The following is a 25,095-nucleotide window of genomic DNA, read 5'->3' as shown; positions in this document are numbered from 1 at the left end:
AAAAGTACTTTTTTTCCCTTTAAAATGTAGTGGAGTGAAAAGTCACAATGCTTTAAATTACTTAAAAGGCACTGCTAAGTGGTGTCTCTCACCTGCACAAATTATGTGCTGCTATTTATATCTGCTGCAAATGTGTCTCTACTAGAGATGCACGGATCGCGTTTTTTGCCGTGGGTAACCGCAGTTTGTGTGGATTTGGGTCAATCAAATATAATTATTAATTAATATTGGATAAGCCACAGGTAAAATAATGCGGGAAATAGATTAATGACATCCATCTATAGGCCTATTATAGCTTTTAAAAAGCACGAAATCTCGGCGTGCGTGTTTGTAGTATTTTAATATTACGTAATTTTCCATCCATCCACCACAAATTAGCCGCCTACTACGTGTGCTTTGCGCGCACTGTGTTGTTGCTCAGAAGCAGAAGGAAGCCTTGCCGGCAAAGGCAGCTAATGCTATAGTGAGAGAGAAACGGGAGGAAGGATTTAAAACAAAATATCGCCGACGACTCGATATTTCTTATGAAAAGTTGCGATGTGAGAAAGTGATGGAAGACCCAGGGCTTGCCATTACCATAGATATGTATACAGTCACTACATCGGTGGCGACAGTGGTTTATAAGGATACGTATTTGTTTGTACAAGTACGTATCCATATAGAATCCCTGCACGGAAAAAGGAGAAGAAAAAAAGACGGAGGGACGTCCCAATCATTCGTTAAACAATGCATTTCTGTGATCTAACAACTATGAAAACTAGACAGACAGACAGATAAAGAGATCTCCATATGCGGGCACAAAAGGGACACAAACGGTTAAATACTCCATATATATATATATAAAAGGGGTAAGGACAGAAATATAGATTTCCATATACGGGCACAAAATAAGGGACACAGACAGACAGATGGTTAAAACAGGGGTGCTATGACAACGGGTATAACAGGTTGCATAACAGGGTGGGGCATGCATTCCCAACTTGCATCGTTCCCAAGTAGGCCGGTGCCCGACGTGCACAGGTCTAGTAATAACTAGAAAGTACTGTTCCTGAAGAAACAGTGTGGGGTCGCTAAGAATGTTGATAGTATTGATAGTTGTTAAAGGTGTTAAAGGTGTTAAAGGTTTTAAAGGTTTGAGGTTTGAGGTTTTAAAGGTGTTAAAGGTGTTAAAGGTTTTAAAGGTTTGAGGTTTTAAAGGTTTTAAAGGTTCTAAAGGTTTTAAAGGTTTTAAAGGACTGGTTCCAAAGGTTTTAAAGGTTTTGAAGGTGTTAAAGGTTTTAAAGGTGTTAAAGTATTAGCAGTGTTAAAAGTTTTGATAGTGTTGACAGTGCTGAGTAGTATAAAATGCAGTTTTTAGGGTAAAACAGTGGTTGCTAGTGTATAAGAGGCGGTTGCTAGGGTCTAATAGGCAGTTGCTAGGGTCTAATGGGTGGTTGCTAGGGTAAAACTGTGGTTGCTAGGGTCAAATAGCCGGTTGCTAGGGTCTAATAGGCGTTTGCTAAGGTCTAATAGGCGGTTGCTAGGATAAAACAGGTGGTTTCTAGGGTAAAACAGGTGGTTGCTAGGGTATAATAGGCGGTTGTTTGGTTCTAATGTGGTTGCTAAGGTCTAATATGCAGTTTCTATGGTCTAATATGTGGTTGCAAAAATTTAAATGGTAGCCGATATGTCCTAAGTAGGCTGAAGATCCAAAGTCCTTGACGATATCTAGTCTTGTATCACAATTTTGATATAATATCAATAAAATAATGATATATTACCCAGCTCTAGAAACTACTCCCTTTACATGACTATCTTCAGGATTATATGATTAAAGGAGAAGTTCACCCAAAAAATGATTTATTTTCTATCAATTGCACACCCCATGAAGCCTTGAATACATGGATTTATTTATTTTTTTGGCGCATTCCTAAGCCAATAATTTGATGCCCGGGTGTATTTCCGGTAGGAGAAAGTAATCTACTTTGTGTCTCCTACCGGATACATTAGCCGGTAGGAGACAGGAATCAAATTATTAGCTTAGGAATAAGACAAAAACACAAATAAATACATGGATTCAAGGCTTCATGGGGTGTGCAATTGATAGAAAATAAGTCATTTTTTGGGTGAACTACTCCTTTAATGTGATATTTCTTACTGTTAAAATTAGTGTTAAATAGCTCTATATTCTGATAATAAGCATTGCTACTGTATAGAGTGCTTGTTCAGTAAAAGGGGTCTCCCCGTCTCTCCAACTCCAAGGACGATAGAGAAAGGAAAAAGACATTTTCAGACGGATTGCCAATTACAGCCAATCAGGAGAGAGTACCCATTCATCAGCTTCAATTTGATAGTATCCTGTATGAGTTCTCTCTCCCGATTGGATAAAATTGGAATCCCACCCTGAAAATGCATTTTCTCTTTACTGAAGAGCTGGAGAGACCGCTGTTTTTGAACAACCACTCTATAGCAACGATTAATATCATAATATAGAGCTATTTAACACTTACAGTATTTTAACAAAATAGATATCACTTACACCTAAGTGATATTCAGAGGAAATTTTCCGACGATGTCGGATACATCCCATACGAGCCGTAAGGGGGCGGGGAGGCGTCCCCACTTTGAGTGGGGTTGCTCAATGCTGGCGGTTGGCCGCTGGGGGCTTCAGATGCTGGTGGGCCCCCAGAGGCCCCAAATGCTGGTGGGCCCCGGGAGGCCCCAAATGCTGGTGGGCCCCCGGGTGCCCCGAATACAGGTTGGGCCCTGGGGGTCCAGAATGCAGGTTGGCCCCTGGGTGCCCCGAATCCTGGTTTGCCCCCGGGTGCCTCAAATGCAGGTTGGGGCCCGTATGCCGGTGGTCCCCTGGGGGCCGCTTGCCGCCCAGGGGCCAGCATGACGACGATGGGGAACTTGATGTGCGGGTCTGACGCGTACTTCACATCTAGATAAACCTGCAGAAAACACACAGTGATGTTTGATATCAACAAAACATAAACTATGTACATTGATTTAAGTACAATTTTGAGGTAAGTTCACATTTCTGGAACATTCAATTATTTATACTCCACTACATCTCAGAGGCAAATATTGTGCTTTTTACTCCACTACAATTATTGGAAAACCTTTAGTTACAAGTTACTTTGCAAATTTAGATTGTGATTACAAAACTTACATTAAAGAAAAAAGAAAAGGAAATACACTGTATATGAAGTCAAATGCACATGTATGGAGATCAACTTGCACTGATGTGTGTTTCAAGGAAAACTTGCTTGTCTTCCCTCTGCTGATCACTCTGTTTCTCATTAATTTCTTAGGAGCACTGCTCTCAATGAGGACATTATCACTTTTAAAGTAAGAGCCAGGTTACAAATCCGTCCTACCAGACTGAACCTTTCCCTCTGGTTTCCCTCTACCCATGTACATCATTGTTTGCATCACACCACAGGGCCTGTTACAGAAACCATGTCACACATTCTAAATGGCTGCTACGCCTATTAAGGGCTTTACATAGCACGCCACGACAGAATAGTTGATAGCATATCCAAACATTCTACACTGTCAGTGAGAATGTACAAACCTGTGTCTAGGTCAAACCTTCCATGTTTCAACATTTGGGTAAATGTCCAAGATTCTCTGACTGCACATTTTGTTTGTGTGTGTGTATGTGTGTGTGTGTGTGTGTGTGTGTGTGTGTGTGTGTGTGTGTGTGTGTGTGTGTGTGTGTGTGTGTGTGTGTGTGTGTGTGTGTGTGTGTGTGTGTGTTCTGGGGGCCCATTTGAAGAGCCCATTTCGACAGCAACTTTCTTGAAAAAAAATATATAGTGTGTGTGTGTGTGTGTGTGTGTGTGTGTGTGTGTGTGTGTGTGTGTGTGTGTGTGTGTGTGTGTGTGTGTGTGTGTGTGTGTGTGTGTGTGTGTGTTCTGGGGGCCCATTTCAAGAGCCCATTTTTTTTTTTTTTTAAACATGTTCAGAACACAAGATATCATCATCTGAAGGTGTGCAGCTCCATCCACTCCTTGTTTAACTTAGAACTGAAAAAGGCTGTATCTCGCTTCCTAAGCACTTTTTGTTTTCTGTGAAAAAAACTCTGGCACTGGGACAACATCATTTTTAAATATTTTTTGTTTATTCGTTTCTGTTCTTTTACATACTCATAGGTAGTAAAATTGAGTGCCAGAATTGCCAAACGTTTAAAAAAAATAAAAAATTCTGGCACTCAATGAGTTAAATCATTAATTTAGATGAGCCCTGACTTAATCAGATTTAGGCTACGTCCTGTGTACTCCACATGATATTAGACTGTTTCAACAAATCAACTGTTTTACCTTAATTAACAGATAACTTACCCTAAGCCTGTATTCAACTTTAATAATGTTGCAGTTGAGAATGGATGGAGTCAATCTAGAGGGAATGGTGATGGTCCTGGTGACAGTCTGGTGACATGAAGGTGGGATGACGTCCCCCACCATCTTGATGAGGTCTTTGGTGTCCATATTCTTTCTTTCTTTGTCGGCAAGGAAGCTGTGCTTCGAGTAAAGACAGTACTTGGGCTTGATGTCCCGGGACGAGTTGTTCTGGATGGAGGCCACCACGTTGATCCTCTCTCCTGGAAAACACACACCAGGGGAATCCCATTCAACTTCTGACAGTAAATGCACCGAATCTCTGTACGTCCGTCTGTTATTCACGTATCTCGAGAACCGTCCATCCGACCGACTCCAAACTCGGCGCGGCATCGCCGACGACGACCCTAGGGAGTTGAGCGCACACGCCTGCACGGCGTTGAGTAGATACTATATGGATATCCAGTTGTCGAGAACCGCCAATCCGACCGTTATGCCCATATATCGTCATGTGCATAGATGAGACCGACCGACTTCAATCTCGGCACGTGATTTGGCGAGGATCCGAGGGACTGCCGTGCCCAGTGTTGCCAGATTGCGATAGAAATAAGCAGCCAGGCCTATGAACATTTACTGCATGCGTTGTGTCTGTCTGTGTGTGTGAGAGAGAGAGGCCCTGATGTTGAAAGCAAGCGAGTTGTTGTCCGCACAAGTTTATACAATGGACGCAGAGCAATGTTTTTATCTTTTGACTTCATAGAAAAACAAGCCCAAAGTCGCTTATAATAAGCAGACATGGCAACACTGGCCATGCCCTGCACAGAAACGGTGGGACAGGCGGTTGTCCAGAACTGCCAATCCGACCGATACGCCCACACAGTATACTGTAGGTATATGGAGATCCGATTGTCCAGAACTGCCAATCCGACCGCTATGGGTATGCCCATGTATGGCCATGCCCATATATGAGCCCCATGTATGGGCATGCTGCAGAGGGCGGCGATCCGACATCCTACTTGGCCAATCACGCAGAGAGCTTGATACGCCAAGTGGGAAGTCAGTCGGCTCAGCGGATCTCCAAAAAACTATAGCAGGAGACAGTCCATATAATACTCCCTATTTAGCCGTGCCTGACATAGAACTGCATAATATGGGCATAGGTACTCTGACAATGGGTATTGCACATGTGATTATCTCAAATAATTTACAATTATGGGGATTATTATGTAATAATTGTGACAGGCCTCCTCTCACCATGGCAGTATCCCATCTTGTCCACCTTGACGTCCATGGCCACCATTCCAGATGTAAACAGTTTCATATTCTTCTCCTTGGTGTCATGTTGTGGGTTCTGGGAGAGGAACCACAAAGGACACATTAATACACCATTCCTGACCCATTAATAGCAAACTAGCAAAAGACAACAACTGAAATTGAAAACTATGAAGTAAATGTATAATAATATAAACAAATGGAAAATTCAAAACCATAATAGCCGTGTTAAGTCAGCTCATACCATCAGTTCAATTCTCTGTTTTCGGTTGAAAACAGCTGTGGGGATGAAGGTGAGTTTGTTGATATCTCTTCTGACCAGTCTCAGGGGCCTGCTCAAGTAGGCTTTCAGGGTGTAGCTGATTGTACCGTGTTCTCCTGTGAAGGTGGGTGGCAAGTCCCTAATAGAAAGGATGAGAGGTATCAATCAGCCAGTTATTATAAATAGAGTGCAGTGCTATCTTAACTCATGCAGTGCCAGACTTATTTCTGGAGTGCCAGACTTATTACAGGAGCCGAGATACAGCCTTTTTTAATAATAATAAAAGTTAAACAAGAAGTGAATGGAGCAGCAAATCTTCAAATCATGATATCTTGGGTTCTGAACGTTTTTTTCCCAAAAAATAAAAATAATAATAATTTTTCATATTTATTTTTTTACGTTTTAGACGTCCATGGCACTCTGGGCTTATGATATATTGGACGTCTTAGACGTCCATGGCACTGATTAATCTCGACTATGGCTGTCAAATGATTAATCCAATTTCGTATTATCGTCAACTTTGGAGGGAGAAATGTGCAAACGATTGTATAATCAGGTAGCTCTCATGCACATCCAGGCAGAGGTGGAGGTGCTGGTAGGCAAGATAATGTACATGAAGACAAAAAGCCTTCCACTGCTTCTCTCAGGAAGGTGCTAATGAAGCCAACACAGGGGAACACGTTGTGCAGAATAAATAAAAGATGCAGCATTAATACGATATATATATAATCGTCATTGGCGTCGGTCCCTTCCTGAGAGAAGCAGTGAAAGGGTGCATGCATACATGCATGCATACATACATACATACATATATCATCTTATATAATTCATATATATATATATTTTTTTTTTAAGAATATATTTTCACCAAACCTTTTAAAAGATTATTGCGTTAATTCTCAATAATGGGTGACATATATATATATATATATATATATATATATATATATATATATATATATATATATCACCCATTGTCACCCATTATTATAGCCTAGGGAGCCCAGGGCCGAGCTCATATGCCTCCTTCAATGCATGAGAGCCAACTGAATTGGGGTTAAAAGGGGGTAAAAAAAAATAACCATTGCCTACTCTACTAAATAAGTTGATTGGGTGCACAGAATTTATTTGGTCTGTTGAATATCCCAAAGTCTGTCAAATATGGCCTACTGTAGCCTACCAGAGAGCCCAAATGCTGCACGTTCATCTCAACAACATTGCTGAGAAATGCAGCCAGAAGCATAATTTCAGAAAGAGATAGGGGGTGGCAAAAAAATAAGTTACGCAACGCGACCAAAATGTTTGAAAGTGGTTAATACATGTATGGTTGCAGACAAGAATACACATTTCTATAACATGTGTCACATGTCACTTATAGATGGGCGGCATGGCTTTTGTAGAATAATTATGCACTCAGTGTTATTAATCTGCAAAAAGAAAATCTGAGTTAAGTAAAATATGCATAAAAGAACTGACTTTGCAATAGCCATCGCCTGAGACCCCAAAAGACACCCTGCATGCAGCGTTGCTTGCCACATCTTATGGCACTGATGCAGCTGTTTGTGATATTATTTGGTTTGGGGTTTGGACATACTCAGTTCCATTGGGGGGAGGGATATCCCCCCCACTTTTGTGATGAAGAAAAAAGAAAAAGAAGAAACCACCGACATCTACACTACATGTTTTGTACGGAATTAACCGAATGAATGTAACAAAAACACCCAAAAAAGTAACAAACCCGGTAAAAAACACACACATTTCCGCACGCACGGAACGCATGCACGCGCACTGTGCGCGCGTGCATGCGTCCCCTTCGGTTCGAAAATGCCCTCTGCGTCTTTGGCATATGTACTATATTAGTAGGGATGTTCGATATTGACTTTTATCCGATATACCGATATATCGGATACCGATATCCGATATTCCTACTCCTAATTTCCGATACCAACATCAACCGATACCAATATAATATCTAATAAATCTAATATAATACAGTGGTGTTAGGTTTTCAATAAAGTGAGTCCCGGGACTCACTGGTGGTCATTTGAATGAGTCCCAGTAATCTTAGATTAGATGTTGGCCAATTTGACAGTGCAGAAGCATAATTGCTATGATGCCTATAACATTAACAAGCGTCAACGAGCGTCAGCAGGACACAGACACACACACCTGCCCTCTGCAGAGCTCTAATTTGAAAGTGACTGGAGTCAGTCTCATTTCTCTGCAAAAGCCCTTGAATATGATGGAATATGTTTAAGGATTAAGGTTGTTACACACCGGCGAATATAGCGAATATACGCAAAATTCGGACTCGTTCCGAATAATTAAAAGACGCTTTTTCGCTTCGCTTTTTCGCTCCATGTACGGAGCCATTGACTTTATAAGGTTTTTTTTTAAAACGCATTATTCGCACGAAAAAATCGCCCCGGTGTGTAAGGACCTTTACTGTGATTATGGTAAGCTCACATTTCATATCACACAAACCATACAGTATAAGAACCTATTTTTTTTGAAGTTTTTTTTTTCTTTTCAAAAACCAATACAGATATTTTTTTGATATACATTTTCTATGCTAATATCGGCCCATAATATCGGACATCCCTAGTACTCAACATAGAGTATGGCTGTTCACAGGTCCATTGTGTGGTGAAATGTGATGATTTATAATAGATTATCAGGAACTTTTGTTCCACCTGGATGGAGAGAATTATCTGCTGGTCATAGACTATTTTTCAAACTATCCAGAGATCGCGCTTCTTTCCAGCATGACAGCTACTTAACTTGTGTGATTACACATGATAGATATGTTTTGTGGACCAGATTGATATGATCTAGAAATATCGATCTAACCAGTCAAATTAATATAGTGATGTCTTTTTGGGCCTGTACTTCAGTCTTTTAAACATGCCTTTTTGTAACTCTACTATACTTTCTCTACCAAGGCCATGTAGCTGGCTCCATATTTGCTATCTGGTGCTGGCTCCATATGTTTCCAATCAGTAAAAACCTGTCTTGGTCAACACTTTGTGATTAAATGCCAAATGACCTGTATCTGTGTAAGATGATCTGTATGACCGGGATATTGTCACTAATTTACTCTGTCAGCTGTCACCCTGTCACAGATAAACCTGCCACATGTCCTATGATATCGAAGGAATAACTTGTTTATGGAACCGAGCATTGTACACAAGGACACCCTAAGATGAACAACAACTTAATATTAAGACAGCCAGACGCCTGTCCATCCTACGACTCCCATCCTACGTCTGAGGGTCTTAAAGCCAATCATAAGGATGCACCTATGTCTGATGTCATTGAAGTCCAACTGTGTATAAATACCGTTGTTTGTTAGTACAACTTTAGTGTGTGATTAATATTCTTGTCTGTAACTTGTACTGCCTCCGTGTACACACTCGAGCAATACAGATGGATCATTTTGGACGTACCAGGTGTCCGACTCACATTTCTTGGGGTGTTGACTGGACGGGTATTGGGGGGGTCTTAGTACCAAACCATCTTTTCATCTTTCTTGGGCTTGTGCCTTATTCATAGGGTTCAAATTTAACTCTAACAATGGTCCTTCGATAAACGGTTAAACATTCACCCGAAATTATAATTTTTATAATTTTCTCTCGACCGGTGTGTTTAGAATCAGCTTTCAAATTGTTCTGAGTCTGGTTTTTCTTTGTCGCCTTGTATACATACTTATGTGATGTTTCGCCCTGCATAAGTATCTATAGATATGGTTGATAAGGAAAAATAACAGTCTTTATTTTTGCATTCCTTCTGGGTGACGATTCAGCGGTGAATTTAGATTCAGTTTTTTTTATATATACTTTTCCTTTTTTTTTTTTTTTTTTGGACCCCCACCTCCTTGCTCCAGTCGAAACTCCAGAGGGCCGATCTGTTCTCTACACAAGGTGAGACGGTTCTTACCAGCCGCCCTGAAACCAGACACTTTGGGTATGTGAAAGTTCTGTATTGCTCACACGGGAGGCTATAGTATAGTACTTGTTATATGTTTTGTTTGTCTTTGTTTTTGTTGTTTTAGTTAGTACTTGATTGCTTTTGGTGTGCTGCACACAGAGAGTATGCTCCGCTCTGTATATGTTCATGCCACCACCGCATACTCGGCCCCAACTGTGGGGGCTTGGTCTGCCGTGTGGCCTGCACGCATATACTGGACCCATACTTTATTTATACAAATATATTTGTTTCATCATTTCCCCGTGGCTCACCCTGTGGGTTTTTGCTCCGAGCTCTTGGTGTTTGAACAAGGGTGTTTGTATAATACGTTCACACCATTAGCCTTTAATTCTGGCCGTATACACCGGTAGCGCTGCTGGTTATACATGATATATTAATATATTTGTGTCCCTCACCTCCTACACCTCCCTATACTCAACTTGAGAGGGCTTTGTTTGACGTGCGAGGGTCTGCACACTTATATTTGATATATGGAACACAGCGAAATTGCGGGTTCCCACGATAGATGCCAGGCTATCTTAATTTCAATTACAGCATAAGGTTCCAAAGCGGACACTCCGGTATAGGGTCCTGCGTTGACAGCTTATGTTTTTGATTGATTACTGTTATTTACACTACGAGTACATTTTATTTTTTAGTGTGGAGGCCTATGCCTTGAATTGTGAGTTACATTGTGCCATTACAGCTGTTCTGTGCATATAAACTCTCTCTCTCTCTCCATCCAACTACACCCTTCACCCGGGTCTTATTTTTTTTTTTTTCCCTGCCGAGATTATTCTCCCTGCTGCACTTTACTTTACTACTTTGGGTGATTGATTGACACTCTGTTGCATTGTGTCAAATCAAAAAGGAGGGATAGTTTACAATGCATTAACCTTATCACGAGGCTCATTCCCCGTACTTATCGGACATTTGTATTATTTTTCCCTTAGAGCAGTTGCTTTAACTTTGTAGATCATTTAAACCTTGACACACACAGATACATTCAGTATGTGCCAATCAGAGGGGATTAGTATAGTATCATATAATCCAGATACACCATTCAATTGTTTTCCATTTAAAAACTTTAACATTTTGATTTCATTCCTGTTTCCAAATAGTATAATACAGTATTTTGTATTATTATCAGTTCAACTTCACATCATGGGGAATCTCATAGCTACAGTTACTTCATACATGGCTGAGCCAGACCTGAAAGTTATTGTCACACAGGCTGTGACCATTCCAGAACAACAGGTAACACCCAATTCACAACGCCACGATCACGGGCCAAGCCGACTAAATCAAGGTAATATAACACACCCGGGTTACACTGCTGGGCCTTCACCACTAGCGACAGGAATCATCTACCCTAGCCCACTCACTTCATGAAATTCAAATTAGAGGTTCATATGTGTCCAGATAGATACCTGTTACATTTATATTAAAGACGATTCAGATTGTTAACCCATTTAGTAGTAATCTCTCACATTGGTTGTCTTGTTCCCATTCATATGGGTCCCACTTTCAATTGTTAACAGAAAATTAACTTTATATTCTATTGTAACTTTTAAAAACACTTAAAAGGAATTAGTCCTTGATGATTATGTGCTCGCACACCCCATACCACTGCACACCCCATACCACTGTTGATTGTGTTCACTAATGTTGCTTTGTTTGTGTTTACTGTCTCTCCTCCCTGCTGGTTTTGGGGCCCTGGTATTGGCTAGACACCCACCTATGACCCCTATGACGCTGGGAGTGCGCCGGCTGTCCTCTCCTTCTCTGCTGTGCCTAATGTGTGACTAGGACTTGGCACCTGCATCTCCACGACACCCAGAGCACCCCAGCGTATTAATTCCATTTGATTAGTTGGTATTCATTAGTTCAGTTTCTGATGGTCTGGTCTTAAGTTAAACCTGTTTCATGTTTTTCTTTCTCGTTAGAGGATAGTTTAGTATTTGTTTTGTTTTGGTAGCTGAGGGGATTCTATTTATGGCGACGGGGAAATTGTTTCTGGCATAAACGGAATCCCACCTTTTGTTTCTTTGATCAACCATCATTTTTGACCTCATGTTAAAATTCCACCCTATAGTATTTGTTATAACACCTTCTCCATGTCTACTCTGCTCTTATGCCTCATAGCATCACCGGTACCCCGAAGGCAGCCGAGATCCATTCAGATCCAAATTACTGATGTAAAGATTTTTTGGTGACCCAAGACCGTATATGGGATCAGAGGTCAGTGGATTTCAGAGGGGTCACAACAGAGGTAAGGTGTGCATTTTAATATCTTACGCCTCCTGTGCTCCTCTGGAATTCCAACAAAGATTTACACATTAATATGAATCCTGGTACAATTTGCTCAGTTTTTAATAATAATTCATATCCATTTACTTAAAAAGGAACTTCATTTAATTTCATTTTTATAGTCGTTTTTTAACTGTCTTAAAGTATTTTGCTAGATTCTCAGAGTAGGCTCTCTCCCAGAAGCAGCCTTTCTTCTCTAGCTTATCTGTTTACATTCTCTTGGTCGGAGCTGTTCTCATAACAAAGCAGGCTATGGTTAATAATGGCTCACAGAGACCGCTTGAAGGAATCAGTGATGTCGTAGTAAAAATAAAGGAAGTGAGCAGACAGAATGTAGAATGAAAGGATTTCATTTTAGACCAGTTTTGCTGTCTTAGAAAAGTCTGTGACCGAATTGTTATGAGAACACTCTGACCTTGTGCCTATCCTGTAAATATTTTTTTTCATCCACACACCCCTGAATGACATTGTTACTTTATAGCACCTTACATTTATGTCATATTACGGACCTAAATATATAAATCTTTCCCCCTGGGATACAGTATATCAGATACAGTATGCCAGATACAGTATGCCAGATACAGTATGTCAGATACAGTATGCCAGATACAGTATGCCAGATACAGTATATCAGATACAGTATATCAGATACAGTATGCCAGATACAGTATATCAGATACAGTATGCCAGATACAGTATATCAGATACAGTATGCCAGATACAGTATGCCAGATACAGTATATCAGATACAGTATATCAGATACAGTATGCCAGATACAGTATGCCAGATACAGTATATCAGATACAGTATATCAGATACAGTATGCCAGATACAGTATATCAGATACAGTATGCCAGATACAGTATGCCAGATACAGTATATCAGATACAGTATGTCGGATACAGTATGTCAGGAGGAAAACGAGGAATGTCAGTTTCCATTAGGACAAATTGACATCAATCAAAAGTCACCAATACTAGCCAAACTCCGTTTCTGACTCATGAGCTGCAGATCATGGGTCAGAGGGGGACAGAGGTTAGATATTACCCTATTTAGAGACCATATTTGATTATTAATATCTGACACATATTGGTCCATACGTACCAAACGAACCAGCCTTGGGTGTAACGATTTATCACTTCTATTCAGATGAAGGTTATCTTTGAACAGTATCACATTTTATTTTATTTTACTTATTTTGTCTTGGACCTGGACGCGATCGCTGGACCTTTGGACTTGCCCTTTGATGACTCTCCACATGTCTCAAATTCCACATGGTCCAGCCATCGGAGTCAGGATCCCTGAACCATTGATTCGGTATGTATATCTTTTTATTTTATTTTACCATGGTCCAGTGATTGGGATCTCCACGTAACTTCTCCATGTGAACCTTGATCTGATGAGTATACCTTTTTATTTATTTTATTTTTTGTCTTTACCGAACGATTTGTCTCATAATAATCACCCTGTTTTTAAATTACTGTTTAACACAGCTCCGCCAGGGAGTCAGCCAAATTCCTGGGAGGACATTCCCTGAATGTCTCATAAATTATCCTTTTATTTAGAATACAGTGGTCTTTATTTATGTTGTTTTATTTTCTGGCTTGTCCATTGTATATATTGATCACCACCAGACACATCCTCAACGAGGGGGTTGTCTGTGTGGTGCCTACATGAATATATACTATTTCAGGTTTGTCATAATGTACTCATTTTCCTTCTATACTGAGATTTGACCTAAGATTAACCCCTGCCACCCCTTTCTACACTGCCTATCGGCTGTATGTGGGTTAATGTTCTAGTCTACTGTTCTAGCCTTAGATAGACAGGCATAATACGTCCGCCTTATCGGGTCTCAAATCAGCTCACAGAAAAGGGTACTTCAGTGTTGCTCTTCCCCTGGCCTCATATTACCTGCTAGCTACAGGTAACACATTTGTATGCAGTTGTATTTCTATGTTAGTACCACCCATCGGCCCGAGTCCGCGAGTACAAAACATTACTAGGCAGCTGCATACTGGAACACAATTTCCAACCCATATGGCAATGCCAGGTTTGCCTTCCTTGTAATTCAGAAACTTCAGCATCGGCCCGAGTCCGTTTGAAGTTTGTGTTTCACTTACTTTGTCAGTACATTTTTTTTTGTTTGTTTGTTTTGTCTTATATGGTTTGTTAACTATATATATGTTTTTCTCTGTGATTTTCATCAGTCAAAGTTATATATATTGAACACAGACCGGTTTTATTTTGACCACTGTATGTTAAATCATCCATCCATTTAATATATTGAGCTTTAAACAATACGTTTTAAATGCCTTAATAATAAATTTTATATTCCTTTGAACCAGTGAATATATTTTGCCATAATAATAAGTTTTAAATTCTAAGTTTTAAATATTTTTAATATAATTTAAACGAATAAGTAGCCTAATACTGAACCCAGTCAGTATAAAATATTTCTCATTCCAAATTTAGTTTATCGCTGAAATATCTATGTTCGGTATGTCTGTGTGTATTAATGAACGATTGTTTTTTCTCTCTCTCTCTCTCTCTGTGTGTGTGGGTCCGCCAGTGCTGTCTTCTACGGTGTGTGTGAGTGAGGGAGTGAGGGAGGGAGTGAGGGAGCGTATTCGTAAGGAGTGAAAGTTTGTGTTTCTATCTCTCTTATCTTCTATCTGTGTGTGAGCGATTCAGCTATGCAGGCATGCGTGAATGTTTGAATGCGTGTCTGAACGCTCGTTCTCTAACAATCTTAGTCCAAATTTCTGTCATTTTCCAGTCAGTTAAAATTAGTTTACCACTCTGGTCTCTAAAAACTCCATTACCCATAATTCCTTACAGGAAGTGTTAGTTCTCGTAATCCTAACTGCCACGTTGCTTAGCAACGTTGCCCCTACAGCCATTGAATTCAATGTATAACCCATCTCAGTTAAATTAACCCTAATAAGATTCAATATGTTCTAATATCAATATTGGAAAAAATTAACTATAATATTAAGTTTATTATAAAGTCATTTTGAATTATTTTAAACATTTTGAAAATATTTTATCATTTTAACTTAACTCTTTTTGGAAAAAAAATTTATTTCGATCTATTTTGGTGTACTTTATCTAACTCTAATATACTCTTCAGAACAAAGATGTTTATTCCTTATTTTTCATTGTTATATTTTAATTTAAAATATTTTAATTATAACTTTAAAAAAAAAATGTTTGTCATTTTATTTTTTTTATTTTTTTATTGTGATTTTCAGTTTGATTTTTTTCTTTCTCATCAACAGATTCATCCTCTGACACACACTATATTACAGATATATGGGTGTCAAATAGAGAGGAGTTTGATGAATGATTTGATTTAAATGTTTAATGTGCTTTGTTTGTGTTTGTTTCATTTTAGAACGAGAATGTAAGCCACTCCATTAATCCAATTCCTGGACAACAATAAGGTCACAATACCTGCTAATTGTGACATACAGGGCTAAAACTTTAATTTTATTCCAAACTGTTTTAAACTCTGTTTCATACTATAGTCAACTGTAGGTCTTATGCCAAACAGTAAATTTGATTTCCATCTATCTTACAGATTTCAACTAATGTCTTGGATAGATGTTTGATGCCCCCATGCCTACATGATGCAATCGGGAAGTATTTCTTGAGTTTTAAGACCATTCCACGTGAGTTTTTCCCTAAATAAAGTGTAAAGCTGTAATAAATACAGGTATCAGGAGTGTACCGTTCCATTTTTCAAATACTTGGACCTACAGGTCAACTTGTTAAATAAAGCACTGGACCACAGCTTCACAACGAGGAGGGTAACTTTTCTATTTTCTGAACGTGTCCAGAATTGCCCTTTGACCCGAGACGTAGGTCTCTTGTCAGATTATTTGAAAACGTCAGGCTGGTCAGTTTTCTCTCACTCTAAGGCTAAGCTGCCAATGTCATTAACTGTGCTGAAAATTGATTAAATCTAAACATATTTTGAAAAGGTTTGTTTGGGACAGTACATTAGCTGAGATTTTTTTGAATTATAATAAAGTTATTTGCAAGTTGCAAGGGGAAAACTTTTTTGGTGTGGTGTCTTAAAATGTCATGAAATATATCCATGCTTCCTAATTGAATAAATAACCATTACATACAGTCCTTTTGAATTAATATCTGAATAAATTATACAGTCCTTTTGAAGAAGTTTGCCCGTATAGTCCTTTAATACAATTTAAAAAGTTATCTGAATAAATAACAATTTGATTTTGCCCTTATAGTCCTTTAATACAATTTAAAAAGCAATTTATGTCTACATGTATCTGAACATGTCTCCTTATATGAATTAATTAATTAATTAAAATTTCTTTCAATGTAATCTACCAATCTAGTCCCCAAAGAACTGGGGACTGATAGATATGTTTTGTGGACCAGATTGATATGATCTAGAAATATCGATCTAACCAGTCAAATTAATATAGTGATGTCTTATTGGGCCTGTACTACAGTCTTTTAAACATGCCTTTTTGTAACTCTACTATACTTTCTCTACCAAGGCCATGTAGCTGGCTCCATATTTGCTATCTGGTGCTGGCTCCATATGTTTCCAATCAGTAAAAACCTGTCTTGGTCAACACTTTGTGATTAAATGCCAAATGACCTGTATCTGTGTAAGATGATCTGTATGACCGGGATATTGTCACTAATTTACTCTGTCAGCTGTCACCCTGTCACAGATAAACCTGCCACATGTCCTATGATATCGAAGGAATAACTTGTTTATGGAACCGAGCATTGTACACAAGGACACCCTAAGATGAACAACAACTTAATATTAAGACAGCCAGACGCCTGTCCATCCTACGTCTGAGGGTCTTAAAGCCAATCATAAGGATGCACCTATGTCTGATGTCATTGAAGTCCAACTGTGTATAAATACCGTTGTTTGTTAGTACAACTTTAGTGTGTGATTAATATTCTTGTCTGTAACTTGTACTGCCTCCGTGTACACACTCGAGCAATACAGATGGATCATTTTGGACGTACCAGGTGTCTGACTCACATTTCTTGGGGTGTTGACTGGACGGGTATTGGGGGGGTCTTAGTACCAAACCATCTTTTCATCTTTCTTGGGCTCGTGCCTTATTCATAGGGTTCAAATTTAACTCTAACAACACATATAAAATCTATCTTTTCCAGACAAGCAATTTGTCGGACTTGATTTTCTGACAACAGAGTTGTTCCAGAACTTTGCAGAAGAATATGATTTCCAGCATGTAACCTCAAGCCACCTGTATGCCCAGTCCAATGGTAAAGCAGAAAAGGTGTGCACATAGTCAAAAAGCTGCTCAAGAAAGCACAAGAGAGTGGTTCTGATCCATTAGCTCTACTGAGTTACCGAGCATCACCACTAGAACATGGACTGTCTCCTGCTGAGCATCTGATGGGACGCAGGCTACGAACCACGCTTCCTTACACTGCAAAACAGAAGAGTTATAACATCGTGAGACAGAAATAGAAGTGTCTGCAAAACAGACAGAAAGCTAACTATGACAAAGTGTCAAAAGGTTTAGTGCCACTGTCACAACATGACACAGTGAGAGTTGAAGATTCTAACTACTGGAACAAGAAAGCTACAGTTCTGGTTGCCTGGGATCCAGCCTGCTTCACTACGTTCGGCGGATCGTTTCTCAGTCTGGAAAGCCTCCTATCTCCAAGGGAGGGGGGACATGCCATACGGTTGAAAACGAGCCGTGGCTTCTGATTGGTCTGTGGTGCGGGGTGGGACAAAAACACCAGTGTGATCGTTGTGATTTGTTATTTGTTTGAACAACATCCAATCAGCAACGATGTTGCCTACGTAACATAATGTAGTTCCAGTGTAGTTCTGCAAAATGAGTCAAATAGGAGCCTTTCCAGACTGAGAAACAAAGTGAGAAACCGAACGTAGTGAAGCAGGCTGGATCCAAGGCTACAGTTCTGGAGGAAGTGGATCCTAGATCCTACACCATCAGAACAGAAGATGGTCAAGTCCTGAGAAGGAATCGACGGAGCTTGCTGAAAACACCAGAGACACTTAAAGAACAGCAGCACCACCGCCAGCTGAGATGACAAACTTGCCACCTCCAGTTGACCAGACACCTTCTGGTCAGCTGGAGATCTGCAAACATTTTGCAGATCTACAAGAGAGACAGAATGTATGCTATTTGCTACTCGCTACCAGTCTAAATAAATTATGTTCAAAGAACCCAAGTGTCTTCATTGACAGATTACACATTGGATGAGACTTACAAATCAACAGGAAACCGAAAGGTGAATGGATAGATGTGGGAGCCCGGGGCAACAACATTGCTATCTGGAAAAAAAAAACATTATCATAAACAAGTTAGTGAATAGTGGAGCATGTCAGTCACGTCCCATGTGAAAAGCCCTTCATTCATTGTCATAGGCTGCAGTATACAAAGTGTACAATAGATCCCAGACATTATACAAAACAACCTACAATATCTTGATGTTGGCTTTCACTGCACTTACATGGTTTCCCACGTTCATCGGTCATTAGTGGATCTGAAAACAGACACGTAGGCCAAAGCGTTACTGATTAGAATAAAGTTGTGTTGAATGACCAATGTAAACATCTGTTTGTTTAAACAGACTATTAGATCAGACACGCCCCTTTCCTATATAAACCCATCGTAACTTCAAACTCCATTTTGATCATGTTAGACTAGAAAATATACTTCCCTGCTTCTGGTATTGTCCTTCTAATGTGTGAGGGGGCTTCATTTTTTTTTCCCCAATTATAATTTGCATTCATGTTGCATTTTTTTATGTTATCTTTATTTTTACCAGGTTATTTCCAATCAGTTGTAGTATCTCTTTTTCAAGAGAGTCCTACAACGTATTAAATGTAAATTATTACTCAGAGAGATTTCCAAAGTGCCAAACCGGAGTAAACAACAAGGCAAGAGTTCAAGTAAATGGAGTGTAAGGAAAATGAATAAGTGCTACAAAGTAACCATAGCAGGTAAACATCAAACATAGCATATGTCTGAAAAAACATCTAGCATACGTTACTTAGCATCTGTGGACAAGCAAACAACATTCATATACATTGTGGAGTCTCGCTCCAGTCCCGCCGGTCAGGTGAGTTTTCCTACAGTGAGAGCCAGAGTGAGGAGCCTAGAGTCCAGCACCTCAGACAGCCCCGTTGCCTAGGGCAACTGATTGAGGGGCGGTACGTGCCACTCTGCATCCTCAGTCAGTTGGAAATGATGACACCTGCGTGCTGGGCAATCAGAAGGCAGCTGGGCTGAGTTTACTAAAGCAGCTCACTCAGGCTCACTCACTCCTGACTCTCCCTGGGGAAACACCGACCGGCGGTAAGCGATACACTCCACTCATTTCTCAGTGTTATGTGAGATCAATGCTATGTTTGAATACAAGCCTCATGTGTTGTTTCTTTTGTTTTGTAGGCAATGTACGAGCGCTCATGAAGCCTACACTGCATCTCCTAAACCCTACTAACCCCTGATATGGGAAGAATCTAAGTTGTTTTTTTGCGTGAGATGCATGCCCCATGAACTGTTAAGTTTTCCCTTAAATAAATTGAGCTTTAAAGCCTGAACTGTTTCTATTCTCTGTGCCGGGTTGGAATCAGACACCACATATGGTGGAGCTAATACGGGTAGTCTGACCCACACCAAACACAGATCATGGAACATGCAAATGCGCTCACAGCTTTGCTCAAGAGCCAAAAAGACTTACAAGATGCTGTGCAGCAATTGTTAAAAAAAATAGATACGGATGCTACGGCTCCCCGCCCTCCAAGTGACGTGCTGACCAAATTAGGCCCTGAAGATGACATTGAGGCCTACCTCGAGCTGTTTGAACGGACGGCTACTCGGGAGCATTGGCCAGCAGGAGACTGGGCCAGCATCATCGCCCCATTTCTGACGGGGGAAGCCCAGCGCGTCTGCCGCGATCTCTCCCTGGCCGACGCCCGAGACTACAATAAGCTAAAGACTGCCATATTCTCCAGCCAGGACTACAGCCTGCCTGCCAGGGCCCAGCGCGTTCACAATTGGAACTACTGTGCCACCCAGCCCCCGCGGCCGCAAGTCGCGGCCCTAACGCGGCTCACTCGCAGTTGGCTCACCAGTGCGGGGGAGCCCCCGTGGATTGAAAGACTTATAATTGACCGCTGTATCCGCTCATTGCCGCCGGAGGCTCGTAAGTACGCGTCCCAAGTTAGTCCTGCCTCGGTAGATGAACTCGTGGCCCTGCTCGAGAACTAACAGGTCAGCTCGGAAATGCTGAGGACTACAAGGATGGAGACGCCGAAACCCGCCCAGGAAGAGAGACCCAGCCGCGATCGTCGGAGAGGAGCGTCGCCCCCTCCACAGCCGAAGCCTGCAACCCCGACTGAGAGAGCACCTCGGGGCCCCCAGCCCCAGAGGAGGTGCTATGTCTGTGGGCAGGCAGACCACATTTCATGGGCCTGCCCAGATCGAGACAGAGACGTGTCCATGCCGTCTGCAGCGAGCTCCGAGGCTCCACGTCCCTGTCTCCACTCCGGAAGCGCCGGCCAACAACACGCCACCCTGCCGGTGAAGGTGGATGGTGTCGACACCCACGCCCTCATCGACTCCGGGAGCGTGGTCACCCTTGTCCGAGCTGACCTGGCGGGGCCGGTCAGCGACGCCACCGTACCTGTCACCTGTGTACATGGAGACATGCGGCGCTATCCGGTATGCCACATCCGGGTCCAGACTCCCAGAGGTGACGCTGTCGTTCCAGTGGGCGTCGTCCCAAACCTCCCGTTTCCAGTGGGCGTCGTCCCAAACCTCCCGGTACCACTACTCATCGGGACTGACTGCGTCATCTTCGACCGGTACTGGGCGCCCGGCTTGCGTACAGGGCCACCCCGACGAGGGCGACGCCGAAGCCGCCGCCCAACCCCCAGGGCCGCCTGTCCGGCTTTCCGCCCCATGTCCGCCGTGCCTCTGAGCGGGAGCTCAGGGGATGACGACGGCGCCGCCAGTGGGAGGGAGGGAGAGAAGTCCACCACACCAGAGGAGGGTGACCCGTTTGCAGAGTTCCCTGAAGCCGAGGCCGGGGGCCCCGGCCCGAAGGGTGAATTTGCTACGTCCCAGTGGTCTGACCCCAACCTAGAGGCGGCACGTCAGACTGTGTCGGCCATAGACGGCCAACTATGCGTGGGGGTGAGTGAACTTGCAATACCTCATTTTATGGTAAAAAATGGCTTACTGTATAGGGGGGTGAAAGCTAAGGGGGGGGACCTGGTTGAACAATTGTTGGTTCCAAAGAATTATGTCTCACGAGTCCTCTATCTAGCGCACACTCATCAACTGGGGGCACACCTGGGGGTCCAGAAGACCTATGACCGCATCCTGGCTCGCTTCTACTGGCCCGGGGTCAAACGAGCGGTCGAGGACTTCTGCAGAGGCTGCCCCGAGTGCCAGAAGTCAGCTCCACGGCCTAACCAACGCAACCCGCTGGTCCCCCTACCCATCATTGGCACACCGTTCACTCGCCTGGCCATGGACGTCGTCGGCCCCCTGCCGAAATCGGGCCGAGGACACAGATACATTCTGGTGATACTGGACTACGCCACCCGCTATCCCGAAGCTATACCCTTACGTGCCGCGACAGCTAAAGCGGTAGCGAGGGAGCTCTTCTTGTTGTTTAGCCGGGTGGGAATCGCAGAGGAGGTGTTAACGGACCAGGGCACATGTTTTATGTCAAGGGTAATGACGACATTATATAGGTGGTTGAACGTTAAGCGAATTCGCACCTCGGTGTACCACCCCCAGACTGATGGATTAGTCGAAAGGTTTAATCACACCCTGAAGCAAATGTTGAAAAAGCTGGTGGAAGCTGACGGCAAGAATTGGGACCAGCTGCTGCCCTACATCCTGTTCGCCATACGGGAGGTGCCCCAGGCGTCCACGGGCTTCTCCCCGTTTGAACTGCTCTATGGCCGAAACCCCCGGGGCCTCCTGGACCTGGCCAAAGAGGCATGGGAGAGCCAACCCTCGCCCCACCGCAGCGTAATAGAACAGGTTGATGTCTTACAGGAGAGGGCGAGGCGCGTCTGGCCCATTGTCCGGGAGCACATGGAGAAGGCGCAGGCGGCCCAATGTCGCACCTACAACCGGGGGGCCCGTGTCCGAGAATTCCAAGTGGGGGAGAAGGTCCTAGTTCTAGTGCCTAGCAGTGAATGTAAGTTTCTCGCCAAGTGGCAGGGACCCTATGAAATCGTGGAGAAGGTGGGGCCTGTCAACTACAGGGTAAACCAGCCGGGCCGGCGGAAAGGTAATCAGTTGTACCATGTAAACATTCTTAAAAAATGGACCCCGGCTGGTCCTCTGCCCTCCTCGGCCCTGTTAACGTCCGTTTCTCCCCAGGCCCCACCCCCAGTTGTCATAGGAGAGGACCTCGCACCCGCACAACTCCAGGACATCAAGGAGATGCTGGGTCGGAGCCGCAATGTTTTCTCCGACCTCCCCGGCCGAACCAGTGTCATCCAGCATGATATCCAAACCTCGCCAGGGGAGGTGGTGAGGCAACGCCCCTACCGCATCCCGGAGGCCCGAAGGGAAGCGATCAGAGAGGAGGTCAAGATGATGCTGCAGCTAGGTGTCATCGAAGAGTCATTCAGCCCGTGGTCTAGCCCAATAGTGATTGTGCCAAAGCCAGACGGCTCTCTAAGGTTTTGTAATGACTTTCGCAAGCTCAATGACATCTCCGTCTTTGATGCCTACCCCATGCCCCGGGTGGACGAGTTGATCGAGCGGTTAGGCCCCGCCCGATTCGTCAGCACCTTAGACCTGACCAAAGGCTATTGGCAGGTGCCCCTGACCGAGAGGTCCAAACCAAAGACGGCTTTCACCACCCCAGACGGTCTCTTCCAATACACAGTCCTCCCATTTGGTGTCCACGGAGCCCCCGCTACATTCCAGCGCCTGATGGACAGAGTACTCCGACCCCACCGTGCCTATGCTGCTGCTTATCTTGACGACATCGTCATTCACAGCGCCACCTGGACTGACCACCTGCTGCACCTGGAAGCCGTCTTGGGGGCCCTACGACGAGCAGGGCTGGTTGCTAATGCAAAGAAGTGTCGGGTGGGATTAACGGAGACAGACTACCTGGGGTATACCATAGGGCGAGGCTGTGTGAAGCCACAAGAGAGGAAAGTCGAGAAGATACGGAATTGGCCCCGCCCTGTCACCAAAAAGCAGGTGAAATCATTCGTTGGTTTAATGTCTTACTATCAAAAGTTTATTAACCACTTTGCTACAGTTGCAGCCCCCCTGTATGACTTAACCCGGCAGAAGTTGCCAAACCATGTAAAATGGACAGAGGAAAGTGAGCGGGCATTCCAGACGCTAAAGAGGGCCCTCTGTGAAGAGCCAGTGCTGGTGGCCCCTGATTTTAAGAAGCCCTTCGTTCTCCACACGGACGCGTCCGGGACGGGTCTGGGAGCCGTCCTGTCCCAGGTTATCGACGGGGACGAACACCCGGTGACGTTCATCAGTAGAAAACTGCTAAAACACGAGAGGAATTATGCAACGGTGGAGAAGGAGGGCCTTGCAGTGAAATGGGCCATCCACCACCTTCGATACTATCTCTGGGGTCGAGAGTTCACCCTTATCACTGACCACGCCCCGCTGAAGTGGATGGCCATTAACAAGGACCGAAATGACCGCATCACCCGCTGGTTCCTAGAGTTACAGAACTACCGTTTTAAGGTCGAGCATCGGCCCGGGAAAGCCATTCAACACGCCGATGCCATGTCTCGCCTTTATGAGGAAGGAGGACCTGAAGCTCCCGGCACGAGCGGCGAGCTTAGGGGGGGGATGTGTGGAGTCTCGCTCCAGTCCCGCCGGTCAGGTGAGTTTTCCTACAGTGAGAGCCAGAGTGAGGAGCCTAGAGTCCAGCACCTCAGACAGCCCCGTTGCCTAGGGCAACTGATTGAGGGGCGGTACGTGCCACTCTGCATCCTCAGTCAGTTGGAAATGATGACACCTGCGTGCTGGGCAATCAGAAGGCAGCTGGGCTGAGTTTACTAAAGCAGCTCACTCAGGCTCACTCACTCCTGACTCTCCCTGGGGAAACACCGACCGGCGGTAAGCGATACACTCCACTCATTTCTCAGTGTTATGTGAGATCAATGCTATGTTTGAATACAAGCCTCATGTGTTGTTTCTTTTGTTTTGTAGGCAATGTACGAGCGCTCATGAAGCCTACACTGCATCTCCTAAACCCTACTAACCCCTGATATGGGAAGAATCTAAGTTGTTTTTTGCGTGAGATGCATGCCCCATGAACTGTTAAGTTTTCCCTTAAATAAATTGAGCTTTAAAGCCTGAACTGTTTCTATTCTCTGTGCCGGGTTGGAATCAGACACCACAACATCTAAACATAATCCAAGTGAATACAAAACTAGACAGTCAAATATAAATATCATCAGCAACTAGGGAAGTTACAAGTAGCCTACAGATACATCATCATCAGCAGTAGCAGCAGCAGCAGCCACATTACAGGATGAAATGGCAGGGACTGCATTTACATTTTCAACATTAGTTCCTTTTCTACGTTCCCTGAGGTATTTAAAGGTTACAACTGCACAGTTTTCAGATGAAAATGTTTATTATTGGTGAAACCTTGATGTCCAAAGCCATTACTTTTCAGGAAATGGAAAAAAAAACATACCTGTGTTCCAATGGATCCGATGTAGTTATTATTGTGTCAGAAGCTCACATAAATACTTGTCATTGGTTGAATATTTATAAAATCCACACACACTTAACCACTTTAACACACAAACAAAAAAGCTAAAATAGCAGCTCTACAAGCTCACAACGTGTTGCAACGCTGTGCGTTGCGGGGTTGCACGTTGGCTATTTGTGCTACCTTTGTGTGACACTAGTATGGCGAAGTAGGACATTAAT

The 25,095-nt window shown here is 43.1% G+C and overlaps 2 protein-coding genes across 2 annotated transcripts in view; both read right to left on the bottom strand.

Moving 5' to 3' along the window:
- LOC311044290 (arrestin domain-containing protein 3-like) overlaps positions 1 to 25,095 on the bottom strand; it is a 110,891-nt gene that overhangs the window by 11,236 nt on the left and 74,560 nt on the right. The window lies entirely within an intron of this gene.
- Positions 1 to 25,095, bottom strand: part of LOC311044294 (arrestin domain-containing protein 3-like) — a 90,001-nt gene that overhangs the window by 27,159 nt on the left and 37,747 nt on the right. The window contains exon 2 of the mRNA XM_084055772.1: positions 5,580 to 5,676. Coding sequence (XP_083911898.1) covers positions 5,580 to 5,676 — 97 coding nt within the window. The remainder of the gene's footprint in view (positions 1 to 5,579; positions 5,677 to 25,095) is intronic.

The sequence above is a fragment of the Gymnoscopelus microlampas genome (genome assembly GCF_963454915.1).
Source record: "Gymnoscopelus microlampas genome assembly, chromosome: 4".
In the NCBI taxonomy this organism is placed as follows: domain Eukaryota; kingdom Metazoa; phylum Chordata; class Actinopteri; order Myctophiformes; family Myctophidae; genus Gymnoscopelus; species Gymnoscopelus microlampas.
This window is presented reverse-complemented; position numbering and strand designations above follow the sequence as displayed.